This window comes from Petromyzon marinus, unplaced genomic scaffold (genome assembly GCF_048934315.1).
Source record: "Petromyzon marinus isolate PM22_M1 ecotype Great Lakes invasive population unplaced genomic scaffold, UKy_Petmar_22M1.pri1.0 PM_G_Scaffold_6, whole genome shotgun sequence".
In the NCBI taxonomy this organism is placed as follows: Eukaryota; Metazoa; Chordata; class Hyperoartia; order Petromyzontiformes; family Petromyzontidae; genus Petromyzon; species Petromyzon marinus.
The window spans coordinates 5,825,308-5,840,872 of NW_027423013.1; the positions used below are offsets into that span (position 1 = coordinate 5,825,308).

Below are 15,565 nucleotides of genomic sequence, written 5' to 3' on the forward strand. Positions count from 1 at the left end.
CCATGACAGCCCGTGTGAGGTATTTGGGAAACTTTTTCACTGCATCATGAATATATAAATAAGTATAGACGTGCAAGTCACATGTGACTGTATATATGCATTCCTCTGTGCCTCGATACTGACGTGTAGATGGTGTGCATATTCTTATTTTCTGTCTGCAGCTGACACTGGTCTGATGGAGCAAAGGCAGTCAGCACAGCAGCTCGGTACGACAAGTCAATATTGCGACCAGCGTGCATACAGCACGGATCGGACTGGAAATTTGACACAGCACCAGAGAACTCGCAGAGGAGAGAAACCCTTCAAGTGCACTGTGTGACAAGGCATTTTCATGGCCATCAGTTCTTGAGACCCACCAGAGAACACACACAGGAGAGAAACCCTTCAAGTGCACTGTGTGTGGGAAGGCATTTTCACAGTCATCTGCTCTTAAAATACACCAGAGAACACACACGGGAGAGAAACCCTTCAAGTGCAGTGTGTGTGGGAAGGCATTTTCACGGTCATCTGCTCTTAAAAGACACCAGAGAACACACACGGGAGTGAAACCCTTCAGGTGCACCTTGTGCGGGAAGGCGTTTGCCCATTCATCAGTTGTTCAGACCCACCAGAGAACACACACAGGAGAGAAACCCTTCAAGTGCAGTGTGTGTGGGAAGGCATTTTCACAGTCATCTGGTCTTAAAAAACACCAGAGAACACACACAGGAGAGAAACCCTTCAAGTGCACTGTGTGTGGGATGGCGTTTGCACAGTCACCACATCTTAAAGTACACCAGAGAACACACAGGAGAGAAACCCTTCAAGTGCACTGTGTGTGGGAAGGCATTTGCATGGCCATCAGTTCTTCAAAGACACGAGAGAACACACACGGGAGAGAAACCCTTCCAGTGCACTCTGTGCGGGATTATGTTTGCACAGTTGCCACATCTTAAAGTACACCAGAGAACTCACACAGGAGAGAAACCCTTCAGGTGCACTCTGTGCGGGAAGCCATTTGCAGATTCATCAAATCGTCAAAGACACCAGAGAACACACACGGGAGAGAAACCCTTCAAGTGCAGTGTGTGTGGAAAGGCATTCTCACATTCATCTATTCAAAAACACCAGAGAACACACAGGAGAGAAACCCTTCAGGTGCACTCTGCTGGAAGGCGTTTGCAGATTCATAAAATCTTCAAGTGCACCAGAGAACGCACAAGCATAGGAAGATCCACAAGGAGTTTAGTCTGAAGTCAGCTTGTGAAAGTCAAAGTGCCGCAATGAGCCCATCCCTCATGAAACAAGAACCGGAGGAAAATCCCAGCTTTGACACTTAAAGGTATCGAGGTGAAATGTGAAGAGGTGACGGTGAAGAGGGAAGAAGTGATGAGCGAAGAAGTGATGGTGAAGAGGGAAGAAGTGATGGTGAAGAGTAAAGAAGTGCAGGTTAAATGTGAAGATGGAGATTCAACTTCAAAATCCGACCTTCACATCGATGGAGGCAACGTGAAGCAGGAGGAGAATTCTGACTGTGAGGCAGAGCGAGGCAACTCCCAGCAGTTTGTGGAAGTGTAGGTGTGGGTGGACTTGCTCCTAGACAATACAAAGTCAAGTGGAGACCCGGTAGATGTGTAAGCCATAGACGATGTCGCTCCAATAGATGCACCTTTGTCACAGGCCTTTAATGACAATAATGTGAAGTTGGACACTCATTTCTTAGGTTCATCCTGCAGAGTAAGGGCGGCCAATCTTTGTGGGCCCGTGGGTTGGGTAGATCTCCAACCAGGAGCGAGAGACAATAAGCCCCCAAGCATTCACTATGTTATCATAATAATTGCATTTACACGGTGCTTGCTTAACCGCCTCAGCAACTCGGAGTTTTGTATCTCGTCTGAAACACTCGAAGAGCATCCCCAAATAGCAGCTTCCCCTGTGTGGCGCAAGGTGGTGGCCCTGCACCAGCCTGCATGTGGACAAGAGCCTGTTAGTAGGGGGCGATGATGCGTCATCTCGGTTGTGTAGTTTGTAGGCAATCTTGATTCGAAGCTTTCGTGACTGCAGGAATCCACACTCTTGAGTTATTTCGGTAAAGTCACCACGTGGGTAGAAACAACAGATCACGGCGTTTAGATCACAACACAAGCAATCGTCATCAGGTGGGACAACCACAGCAAGAGAAACTGCTGAAGTAGTAGGCGCCTACTCCAGCAGTTTCTTATTAGTGCTGCTGTGCTTGTCCCACCTGATGACGATTGCTTGTGTTGCCATCGAAACGCCGTGATTTATTATTTGTAGCGTAATGTTTAGAATTTGATACATTTTGACCCAGACGCCAGCATGCAACGGCCTACTCGTTTTGAATGACGCAACAATAGTACGGTGTACATACACGGTTAAGCAGACGGTGCGTATTTGTAAAATAACTTCTTGTTAATACGATGTAACGTGATGCAGTCAATTTCGCTGCAGTAATTCAATGTTGATAATATGCCCGTCAATGATTTAGAATTAATACTTGTCTGACTGTGCGCGTACAGGTAACATTTTGTCTGTGAGGGTCAAACATTGAATAAGTGATGTTAGGACAAAGTGTGTGTTTGTTTTGGAAGTAACCTGTACAGAGAACTCAGGTGAGACCCGTTGTTCTTGTGATACAGGTCAAAGGGTACTTTTGTGTTTCACGAAGCATCTGCCCCTGGAGCAACTCATTCTCTTTGAAATAGGGAGCACACTCGGATCATTCATCAGTCACAAGGCATACCACTTAAAAGTTACACGTATAGGACGAGGTACATTCTCTACAACACGAATTGTAGTTTTGTCTTACGTGTTGACGTAGATTTTGTCTAACTGGGACTAGAAATGCTCCTTGCTGATTCACGTCTGGATGTTCGTGACCATCGGTTGAAGCAAACCCCACTGCTGTTGAGACGCTGTGCACCATTTAATGGTCCAACACATTGACGGCCTTCAGGCCAGGAAAGTCACAACATTTGCACACGAAGGACGCATTCACGCAAGTACCCCATGCTCCGTTTTGAAGTTTTAAAATGAAACATCTTGAATTGTGTTGTGTTTTGAATTAGATGATTTTATTTCTTCATTAAAAGCTTGTATCAATTTACATCTGGAAGACTTCATTGAAAAGGACATTTCGTGTGAATTTTCTCTCGTCATTAAGTAGATGGCCTTGCCGGGGGTTCGGTTCAATGCGGACACAAACAGGGTACATACACAATGTACACACACAGTTTATACACAGTGTACACACACACAGTGTATACACACAGTGTACACACACACAGTGTACACACAGTATATACACAGTGTACACACACAGTGTAGACAGTGTACACACAGTGTACATACACAAACTGTACACACACAGTGTACACACAAACAGTGTACACACACAGTGTATACACACAGTGAACACACTGTGCACACACAGTATACACACAGTATACACAAACAGTGTACACACACACTGTACACACACAGTGTACACACACACAGTGTACACACACACAGTGTATATACATAGTTTACACACACACACAGTGTACACACACAGTGTACACACATAGTGTACACACACACAGTGTACACACACTGACACACACAGTGACAGACGCACAGTGACACTGACACAACAACAATCGCCATTCGCCACTAAGTGGTGGTGACGTCACCACGACGCTTGTGCCAGACACAGTGACACACACAGTGACACAGTGACACACACAGCGACACACAGTGCACACACAATGTACACACACAGTGTACACACACACAGTGTACACACAGTGTACACACACAATGTACACACAGTGTATACACAGTGTACACACACAGTGGACACAGTTTATACACACATTGTACACACACAGTGTACACACACAGTGTATACACATAGTGTACACACACAGTGTACACACACAGTGTATACACATAGTGTACACACACACAGTGTACACACACACACAGTGTATACACAGTGTACACACACAGTGTATGCACAGTGTACACACACAGGGTAAACACACAGTGTATATATACACACACAGTGTACACACACGCAGTGACAGAGTTTATACACAGTGTACACACACAGTGTACACATACACTGTACACACACAATGTACACACACACAGTGTATACACACAGTGTACACACACACTGTACACACACACAGTGTATACACAGTGTATACACAGTGTACACACACACTGTACACACACAGGGTATACACAGTGTACACACACACAGGGTATACACAGTGTACACACACACAGTGTACACACGGTGTACATACAGTGTATACACAGTGTACACACGTGTACATACAGTGTATACACAGTGTACACACACAGGGTACACACAGTGTATACACACACAGTGACATGCACACAGTGACACACAGTGACACACACACAGTGACACACAGTGACAGTGTATACACATAGTGTACACACACACAGTGTACACACACACACACAGTGTACACACACACAGTGTATACACAATAATGTCCACGTTGTTGCTGAGCTCACACACCCAAGAGAGGGAGCAATGGAAAATGAATCTAAATCAACTTAAACTCCAACTCTGTGACGTCACCACTCTGGATTACCTCATCGGCGTGAAACGCCAGGCGGAGGTGTACCTCGCTAGTGAAGTCATGTCACCAAGGTATTCACCCCTCCCACGTCCACCGCGCTCTTGAGCGTGACGTCCCCTCCGCATGGGTCACTGCCGATATCGTTCCAGTGGCAATCCTTATTTGGGCACAGTTACGCCCAGTGACTGGTGGCTCATTAACATAATGTGTCCGTTAAAGACGTCGCGAGTTTATTGCGACGGGTTCGGCGCTCACGCTCCCATCCCTCGCAGTTTGGGCCGACTTCATTAACATAATTTATTCAGTTAGAGAGCCGCTCGTGGGAGGGAAGTGACGTCATACTACTTCCTGCTGTCGCTAGGTAACAGGAAGCTGCCGTGTGCGCGCTTGCACTGAAATCCGAGGTGAGAAATTCTCATCTTTGTGGTGGTGGTGGTCGTTGTGGTGGTGGTTGTTGTTGTGGTGGTGGTTGTTGTTGTTTACCAAGGTAGAGCCTCTCTCTCTCTCGTAGGGATGTCAGTTGAGTAGCAGCGAGCATGGGAATCGATGTCCAGGTTGGAACTTTACAACGCGGGGCCTAGCCACGCTGGGCCTTGCCTCCTGCCCTCGCCTGATTGCGTTTACTTTAATTATCTCGCTTAAGTTTAATTTGTCTTCACCCGGCTCGCCACTTTGTAACTTTGTTTTATTGTAAATATTCACGCAGTTTTTATTTTCTTTTTTCACCAGGCCAAGCCCGCTTGAGCTGCTATACCGCTCTTGTTATCAGAAGCGACCTGCCCACAACAACACAAGGTGAGGCTTTGTCAACGTGTGTGAATGTTTTGACTTAAAACTTTGGTGACTGCAGGAATTAATATTCTTGGTTCTTTCGGTAAAGTCACGTAGATAGAAAATAAAATTAAAATAACATAAAAATAATTAATAATTGTAAATAAAGCAAAAAAACACGTTTCGATCACAACACAAGTGGTCTTTATTTTTAGTTTAATTGTATTATCTGTTATTGTTATTTTCCATCTGTATTTGCAGTAAAGTCTATTAACTCTATTGAACACGGAGGTTATATCAAAACAATAGTTTATTTTTGTTTTCCTCTGGAACTCTTTATAAGAATGGAAACAGGATGTGAACACAGCACACACATTCAGCTGAAGTCGGAACTGTTTGTTCCCAGCATTTAAGGACATCTGAGCCTGGATTCACACCTCTAAGTTGCGATTGAACATTAATTCATGCATTTATGCATAACATTAATAGTATTGTTTTCAACACCCTTTGCTATGTCAGCTGAATTTAGCTCTTTTAAATATTCCTTTTGTAGCCAGACAGCCGAAATTGTGTACTTAGAGTTTTGGGTGAACATTCATCTTGAAGATACGAGGGCTTCCAGGCATATTAATGACATTTTCACTCTCATTGTGTGCCATGACAGCCGTGTGATGCATTTGGGACACCTTTTCACTACATCATGAATATATGAATAAGTATAGACGTGTAAGTCACATGTTACTATATATGCATTTCTCTGTGCATCGATACTGACATGTAGATGGTGTGGATATTATTTTTTTCAGTCTGCAGCTGACGCTGGTCTGATTGAGCAAAGGCAGTCAGCACAGCTCGGTATGACAAGTCAACAATGCGACCAGCGTGCATACAGCACGGATCGGACTGGAAATTTGACACAGCACCAGAGAACTCGCACGGGAGAGAAACACTTCAAGTGCAGTGTGTGTAACAAGGCATTTGCATGGCCATCAGTTCTTAAAATACACCAGAGAACACACACAGGAGAGAAACCCTTCAAGTGCACTGTGTGTGTGAAGGCATTTTCACAGTCATCTGCTCTTGTAACACACCAGAGAACACACACGGGAGAGAAACCCTTCAAGTGCACTCTGTGCAGGCAGATGTTTGCAAATTCATCAAATCTTCAAGTACACCAGAGAACACAGAAGCATCAGAAGATCCACAAGGAGTGGAGTCTGAAATCAGCTTGTGAAAGTCAAAGTGCCGCAATGAGCCCATCCCTCATGAAACATGAACCAGAAGAAAATCCCAGCTTGGACACTTTTAAAGGTATCGAGGTGAAATATGAAGAGGTGATGGTGAAGAGGGAAGAAGTGATGGTGAAGAGGGAAGAAGTGAAGGTGAAATGTGAAGAAGTGAAGAGCGAAGAAGTGAAGGTGAAATGTGAAGATGAAGATTCATCTCCAGAATGGGACCTTTACATTGATGAAGGCAACGTGATGCAGGAGGAGAATTCTGACTGAGGCAGAGAGAGGCAATTCCCAGCAGTTTGTGGAAGTGGAGGTGTGGGTGGACTTCCTCCGAGACAATACAAAATCAAGTGGAGACCCGGTAGATGTGTAAGCCAGAGACGATGTCGCTCCAATAGATGCATCTTTGTCACAGGCCTTTAATGACAAGAACGTGAAGTTGAACACTTTGTGGGCCCATGGGTTGGGTAGATCTGTAACCAGGAGCGAGAGACAATAAGCTCCCAAGCATTCACTATGTTATAACAATTGCATTTACACGGTGCTTGCTTTATCGCCTCAGCAACTCAAAGTTTTGTGTCGTACCTCGTCTGAAACACTCGAAGAGCATCCCCAAGTAGCAGCTGCCCCTGTGTGGCACAAGGTGGTGGCCCTGCACCGGCCTGCATGTGGACAAGAGCCTGTCAGTAGGGGGCGATGATTGATGCGTCATCTCAGTTGTGTTGTTTGTAGGTAATCTTGATTCGAAGCTGTCGTGACTGCAGGAATCCACACTCTTGAGTTATTTCGGTAAAGTCACCACGTGGGTAGAAACATAACAGATCACGGCGTTTAGATCACAACACAAGCAATCGTCATCCGGTGGGACAACCACAGCAAGAGAAACTGCTGAAGTAGTAGGCGCCTACTCCAGCAGTTTCTGCTTATTGCTGCTGTGCTTGTCCCACGTGATGACGATTGCTTGTGTTGCGATCTAAATGCCGTGATCTATTATTTGTAGCGTAATGTTTAGAATTTGCTACATTTTGACCCAGACGCCAGCATGCAACGGCCTACTCGTTTTGAATGACGCAACAGTACGGTGTACATACATTGTGAAGCAGACGGTGCGTATTTGTAAAATTACTTCTTGTTAATACGATGTAACGTGATGCAGTCAATTTAGCTGCATTAATTCAATGTTAATATCCCCGTCAATGATTTAGAATGAATACTTGTCTGATTGTGCGCGTACATGTAACATTTTATCTGAGGGTCACACATTGAATAAGTGATGTTAGGACAAAGTGTGTGTGTGTGTTTTGGAAGTAACCTGTACAGAGAACTCGGGTGAGACACGTTGTTCTTGTGATACGGGTCAAAGGGTACTTTTGTGTTTCACGAAGCGTCTGCCTCTGGAGCAACTCATCGTCTTTGAAATAGGGAGCACGCTCGGATCATTCATCAGTTGCAAGGCATACCACTTGAAAGTTACACGTATAGGAGGAGGTACATTCTCTACAACACGAATTGTAGTTTTGTCTGACGTGTTGACGTAGATTTTGTCTAACTGGGACTAGAAATGCACCTTGCTGATTCACGTCTGGATGTTCGTACCTATCGGTTGAAGCAAACCCCACTGCTGTTGTTGAGACGCTGTGCACCAAAAAGGGTCCAACACATTGACGGCCTTCAGGCCAGGAAAGTCACAACATTTGCACACGAAGGACGCATTCACGCAAGTACCCCATGCTCCGTTTTGAAGTTTTAAAATGAAACATCTTTGACTTGTGTTGTGTTTTGAATGAGATGATTTTATTTCTTCATTAAAAGCTTGTATCAATTTACATCTGGAAGACTTCATTGAAAAGGACATTTCGTGTGAATTTTCTCTCAACGTTAAGTAGATGGCCTTGCCGGGGGTTCGGTTCAATGCGGACACAAACAGTGTACACACACACAGTGTACACACACACAGTGTACACACACACACAGTGTACACACACACAGTGTACACACACTGTACATACAGTGTTCCCACACTGTACACACAGTGTATACACACAAAAAAAAGACAAAGATCCCCCGTATAGCCTACAGACTGTAGGAGCAAGTGCTGTTAGCGAGCACCTATGAAGGCCGGAACGGTACACGAGGGGGTGGGTGGCCAGCACCACGCCCGACCGCCTTTGTCTCCCTAGTGGCAATGTCTACACACCGCACCAGGTACTCATTTGAGGCTGAGTCGACCTAGGGGAGGCCCGGGACCGGTTCAGATAATCGTCACTAGTGTTGGCCGTGAGCGGGAATCGAACCCGGGTCGCCAGGTTCATAGCGCAGTGCGCTAACCGCTACACTATTGCTCCCCACCGTGTACATACACACAATGTACACACACAGAGTGTACACACACAGTGTACACACACAGTTTACACATACAATGTACACACACAGTGTACACACACTGTACACACAGTGTACACTGTGTACACACACAGTGTACACAGTGTTGACACACAGTGTACACACACAGTGTACACACACAATGTACACCCACACAATGTACACACACAGTATACACACACACACAGTGTACACACACAGTGTACACACAATAATGTCCACAATGTTGTTGCTGAGCTCACACACCCAAGGGAGGGAGCAATGTAAAATTAATGTAAATCAACTTAAACTCCAACTCTGTGACGTCACCACTCTGCATTACCTCATCGGCGTGAAACGCAAGGGGGAGGTGTACCTCGCTAGTGATGTCATGTCACCAAGGTATTCTTTCCTCCCCCATCCACCGCGCTCTTGAGCGTGACGTCACCGCTTGGGTCACTGCAGATATCGTTCCAGTGGCAATCCTAATTTGGGCACAGCTACGCCCAGTGACTGGTGGCTCATTAACATAATGTATCCGTTAAAGCCGTCGCGAGTTTATTGCGACGGGTTCAGTGCCCACGCCCCCATCCCTCGACATATGGGCAGGCCTCATTAACATAATTTCTTCAGTTACAGAGCCGCTTGTGGGAGGGAAGTGACGTCATACTACTTCCTGCTGTCGCGAGGCAACAGGAAGCTGCCGTGTGCGCGCTTGCACTGAAATCCGAGGTGAGAAATTCTCATCGTTGTGGTGGTGGTCGTTGTGGTAGTGCTTGTGGTTGTTGTTGTTTACCAAGGTAGAGCCTCGCTCTCTCTCGTAGGGATGTCAGTTGAGTAGCAGCGAGCATGGGAATCGATGTCCAGGTTGGAACTTTACAACGCGGGGCCTAGCCACGCGGGGCCTTGCCTCCTGCCCTCGCCTGATGGCATTCACTTTAATTATCTCGCTTAAGTTTAATTTGTCTTCACCCGGCTCGCCACTTTGTAACTTTGTTTTATTGTAAATATTCACGCAGTTTTTATTTTCTTTTGTTAGCAGGCCAAGCCCGCTTGAGCTGCTATACCGCTCTTGTTATCAGAAGCGACATGCCCACAACAACACAAGGTGAGGCTTTGTCAACGTGTGTGAATGTTTTGACTTAAAACTTTGGTGACTGCAGGAATTAATATTCTTGGTTCTTTAGGTAAAGTCACGTAGATAGAAAATAACATAATAAAATAAAATGTGTTTTTTTAAATAAAGTAATAAACCCACGACGTTTCGATCGCAACACAAGTGGTCTTTATCTTATTAAATTGAATCTGTTATTTTTATTTTCTATCTACGAGCACAGACACTAGTGACACTCGTGTGTGTCTCACCGTTAACACCGTGGTGCACGCACAGACACTAGTGACACTCGTGTGTGTCTCACCGTTAACACCGTGGTGCACACACAGACACTAGTGATACTAGCATGTGTCTCACCGTTAACACTGCGGTGCACACACAGACACTAGTGACACTCGTGTGTGTCTCACCGTTAACACCGCGGTGCACACACAGACACTAGTGACACTCCTGTGTGTCTCACCGTTAACACTGCGGTGCACACACAGACACGTGTGACACTCGTGTGTGTCTCACCGTTAACACTGCGGTGCACGCACAGACACTAGTGACACTCGTGTGTGTCTCACCGTTAACACTGCGGTGCACACACAGACACGTGTGACACTCGTGTGTGTCTCACCGTTAACACTGCGGTGCACGCACAGACACGTGCCGCCGCGGGCCACCGTTGGTATTTTAATATGCGCACGCGTCACACCCACACTGATTTATAGTCACCCACACACCGTCGTACGCCGATCGCTGTCCCACCGCTCTTCACACGCACACATGCACCACGCGTCACAACGTCAGTCTGTGCTAAGATTTATTTCCGAATAGGGACCCCCGTTTATGGCCCCCTCCAGCAAGCACCCTTCGGACAGCGCCTAACCTCCTGTCACCTGGCCGTCGCAGAGTGCGTCTATCCCCCAAGCTCGAGCTGACTGAATTGGCCCCCCTTCCCGTACCCACTCACCTCTTCAGCTGCCCCATGGGGGCTGGGGAAGATGCTCGCCTCGGGGACTTTTTCTGTCCGACCGTTTCCAGCTCCACCCTGCATTGGTCGGACGGACGCTGAGGACGACTGGTCTCCTCCGCCGCTCCAGAAGGACTCTGATTCAATCCGCCCCTCCGGCCCCCTTATGTCTCCAAAGCCCCCCTTAACCCCCGGGTCACATGACGTCATCCTGCGCATCCAATCGAATCCTCTTTGCAGACATTTTGAGCGCTCTGGCCGTTGGGGGGGAGGTGGGGTCGCGTCATCCCCCCCCCCTTCCCATTGTCTCTGTGCCTGCGTTCCTCGCCGTTGACTCATCGATAATCCCCTCGCTCCCTCCAACTTAAGTCAACTCTTATCTGCCTAGGGGCTTTTCCCTCCCACCCCACTGTTTACCTTGCCGCTGGGTGCTGGCCTTGAGGTCCCACCCCCCCGTGTTGTGTATGCTTCATCAATACCCTTTGCTATGTCAGCTGAATTTAGCTTTTATAAATATTCCTTTTGTAGCCAGACAACCGAAATTGTGTGCTGGGAGTTTTGGGTGAACATTCATTTTGAAGATACGAGGGCTTCCAGGCATATTCATGACCATTTGCCCTCTCATTGTGTGCCACAACAGCCCGTGTGATGAATTTTTGAAACTTTTTCACTATATCATGAATATATGAATAAGCAAAGACGTGTAAGTGATATGTGACTGTATATATTTGCATTCCTCTGTGCCTCGATACTGACGTGTAGATGGTGTGGATATTCTTTTTTTCTGTCTGCAGCTGACGCTGTTCTGATGGAGCAAAGGCACTCAGCACAACAGCTCGGTACGACAAGTCAACAATGCGACCAGCGTGCATACAGCACGGATCGGACTGGAAATTTGACACAGCACCAGAGAACTCGCACAGGAGAGAAACCCTTCAAGTGCACTGTGTGTGACAAGGCATTTTCAGATTCATCGACTCTTAAAAAACACCAGAGAACACACACGGGAGAGAAACCCTTCAAGTGCACTGTGTGCGGGATCGCGTTAGCACAGTCACCACATCTTCAAGTACACCAGAGAACACACACGGGAGAGAAACCCTTCAAGTGCAGTGTGTGCATGAAGGCATTTGCACAGTCATCTGATCTTGTAAAACACCAGAGAACACACACGGGAGAGAAATCCTTCAGGTGCACTCTGTGCGGGATGGCGTTTGCACAGTCTCCACATCTTCAAGTACACCAGAGAACACACACGGGAGAGAAACCCTTCAAGTGCACTGTGTGTGGGAAGGCATTTGCAAGTTCATCTGATCTTGTAAAACACCAGAGAACACACACGGGAGAGAAACCCTTCAAGTGTACTCTGTGTGGGATGGCGTTTGCACAGTCACCACATCTTATAGTACACCATAGAACACACACGGGAGAGAAACCCTTCAGGTGCACGATGTGCGGGATGGCGTTTACACAGTCATGTAATCTTGTAAAACACCAGAGAACACACACGGGAGAGAAGCCCTTCAAGTGTACTCTGTGCGGGATGGCGTTTGCACAGTCACCACATCTTATAGTACACCATAGAACACACGGGAGAGAAACCCTTCAAGTGCAGTGTGTGCGTGAAGGCATTTGCACATTCATCTGCTCTTAAATCACACCAGAGAACACACACAGGAGAGAAACCCTTCAGGTGCAGTGTGTGTGGGAAGACATTTTCAGATTCATCTGCTCTTAAAAAACACCAGAGAACACACACGGGAGAGAAACCCTTCAGGTGCACGATCTGCGGGATGGCGTTTACACAGTCATATCATCTCGTATTACACCAGAGAACACACACGGGAGAGAAACCCTTCCAGTGCAGTGTTTGTGGGAAGGCATTTTCATGGTCATCTTCTCTTAAAAAACACCAGAGAACACACACGGGAGAGAAACCCTTCAAGTGCAGTGTGTGCGTGAAGGCGTTTGCACAATCATCTGATCTTGTAAAACACCAGAGAACACACACAGGAGGGAAACCCTTCAAGTGTACTCTGTGCGTGAAGCCGTTTGCAGATTCATCAACTCTTCGAAGACACCAGAGAACACAAAAGCATCGGAAGATCCACAAGGAGCAGAGTCGGAGTCTGAAATCAGCTTGTGAAAGTCAAAGTGCCGCAATGAGCCCATCCCTCATGAAACAAGAACCGGACGAAAATCCCAGCTTGGACACTTTTAAAGGTATCAAGGTGAAATATGAAGAGGTGATGGTGAAATGTGAAGAAGTGATGAGCGAAGAAGTGAAGGTAAAATGTGAAGATGAAGATTCAACTCCAAAATGGGACCTTCACATCGTGAAGCAGGAGGAGAATTCTGACTGTGAGTCAGAGTGAGGCAACTCCCAGCAGTTTGTGGAAGTGGAGGTGTGGGTGGACTTGCTCCTAGACAATACAAAGTCAAGCGGAGACCCGGTAGATGTGTAAGCCAGAGACGATGTCGCTACAATAGATGCACCTTTGTCACAGGCCTTTAATGACAAGAACGTGAAGTTGAACACTTTGTGGGCCCGTGGGTTGGGTAGATCTCTAACCAGGAGCAAGAGCCAATAAGCTCCCAAGAATTCACTATGTTATCATAATATTTGCTTTTACATGGTGCTTGCTTAATCGCCTCAGCAACTCGAAGTTTTGTATCCCATCTCACGCTCGAAGAGCATCCCCAAGTAGCAGCTGCCCCTGTGTGGTACAAGGTGGTGTCCCTGCACCGGCCTGCATGTGGACAAGAGCCTGTCATCTTCTTTGGTTCTTTCAGTAAAGTCACGTAGAATGAGAATAAAATAATGAAATAAAACAATAAAATTCTCACGACGTTTCGGCCACAACACAAGTGGCCTTCAGGTGAAAGGAACAAACCTGTCGGGACGACAGAGCTACAATGAACGCTGCTAAGATTCTACGTGACTTTACCGAAAGAACCAAAGAAGATGAATCCTTGCAGTCACGAAAGCTTTAAATCGAAAAAAAGAGCCTGTCAGTAGGGGGCGATGATTGTTGCGTCATCTCAGTTGTGTAGTTTGTAGGTAATGTTTAAAATTTGCTACATTTTCACTCAGACGCCAGCATGCAATGGCCTACTCGTTTTGAATGACACAATAGTATGTTTTACATACACTGTGAAGCAGACTGTGCCACTTTTTTAAAAAGCTTCTTGTTAATACGATGTAACGTGATGCAGTATATTTCACTGCAGTAATCCAATTTTGTTAATATGCCTGTCAATAATTTAGAATGTATACTTGTCTGGTTTTGTGCATACTTGTAACATTTGATCTATAAGGGTCAAACATTGAATAAGTGATGTTAGGACAAAGTGTGTGTGTGTGTGTGTTGGAAAGTAACCTGTACAGAGAACTCAGGTGAGACCCGTTGTTCTTGTGATACAGGTCAAACGGTGTTTTTGTGTTCCACAAAGCATCTGGAGCAACTCATTGTCTTTGAAATAGGTAGCTCGCTCGGATCATTCATCAGTTACAAGGCATACCACTTAAAGGTTACACGTATAGGAGGAGGTACATTCTCTACAACACGAATTGTAGTTTTGTCTTACGTGTTGACGTAGATTTTGTCTAACTGGGACAAGAAATGCTCCTTGCTGATTGACGTCTGGATGTTCGTAACCATCGGTTGAAGCAAACCCCACTGCTGTTGTTGAGACGCTGTGCACCAATAAGGGTCCAACACATTGACGGCCTTCAGGCCAGGAAAGTCACAACATTTGCACACGAAGGACGCATTCACGCAAGTACCCCATGCTCCGTTTTTGAAGTTTTGAAATGAAACATCTTTGAATTGTGTTGTGTTTTGAATTAGATGATTTCATTTCCTCATTAAAAGCTTGTTTCAATTTACATCTGGAAGACTTCATTGAAAAGGACATTTCGTGTGAATTTTCTCTCGTCATTAAGTAGATGGCCTTGCCGGGGGTTTGGTTCAATGTGGACACAAACAGGGTACATACACAGTATATACACACACAGTGTACACAGTGTACACACACACAGTGGCACACAGTGACACAGTGTGCACACGCAGTGTACACACTGTGTCACACTGTGTCACACACAAAGTGTAAACTGTGTGTGTGTACACTGTGTGTACACACACACAGTGTACACACTCAGTGACACACAGTGACACAACAACAACCGCCATTCGCCACTAAGTGGCGGTGACGTCACCACGACGCTTGTGCCAGGCACAGTGACACACACACAGTGACACACACAGTGACACAAAGTGACACACAGTGTATACACAGTGTACACACACACAGTGTACACACACAGTGACACACAGTGTATACACAGTGTACACACACACAGTGTAAACACACACAGTGTACACACACAGTGACAGTGACACAGTGACACACATAGTGTGCACACACAGTGACACAGTGACACACAGTGTACACACACAGTGTACACACAGTGACACAGTGACATACACACAGTGACACTGTGACATAACAACCGCCATTCGCC

At 46.2% G+C, this 15,565-nt stretch overlaps 1 protein-coding gene and 1 pseudogene across 1 annotated transcript; both read left to right on the top strand.

The window, feature by feature from the left end:
• The first annotated feature begins 266 nt into the window (after positions 1-266).
• LOC142918274 (uncharacterized) lies at positions 267-3,102 on the top strand (annotated as a pseudogene).
• A 6,909-nt stretch (positions 3,103-10,011) lies between these two features.
• On the top strand, positions 10,012-14,929 carry LOC142918277 (uncharacterized). The gene is made up of 2 exons (XM_076062412.1): positions 10,012-10,076; positions 11,835-14,929. Exons 1-2 carry the CDS (start codon positions 10,058-10,060, stop codon positions 12,692-12,694), a joined length of 879 nt encoding a protein of 292 aa, XP_075918527.1. The 5' UTR covers positions 10,012-10,057; the 3' UTR covers positions 12,695-14,929.
• The last annotated feature ends 636 nt before the right edge of the window (positions 14,930-15,565 follow it).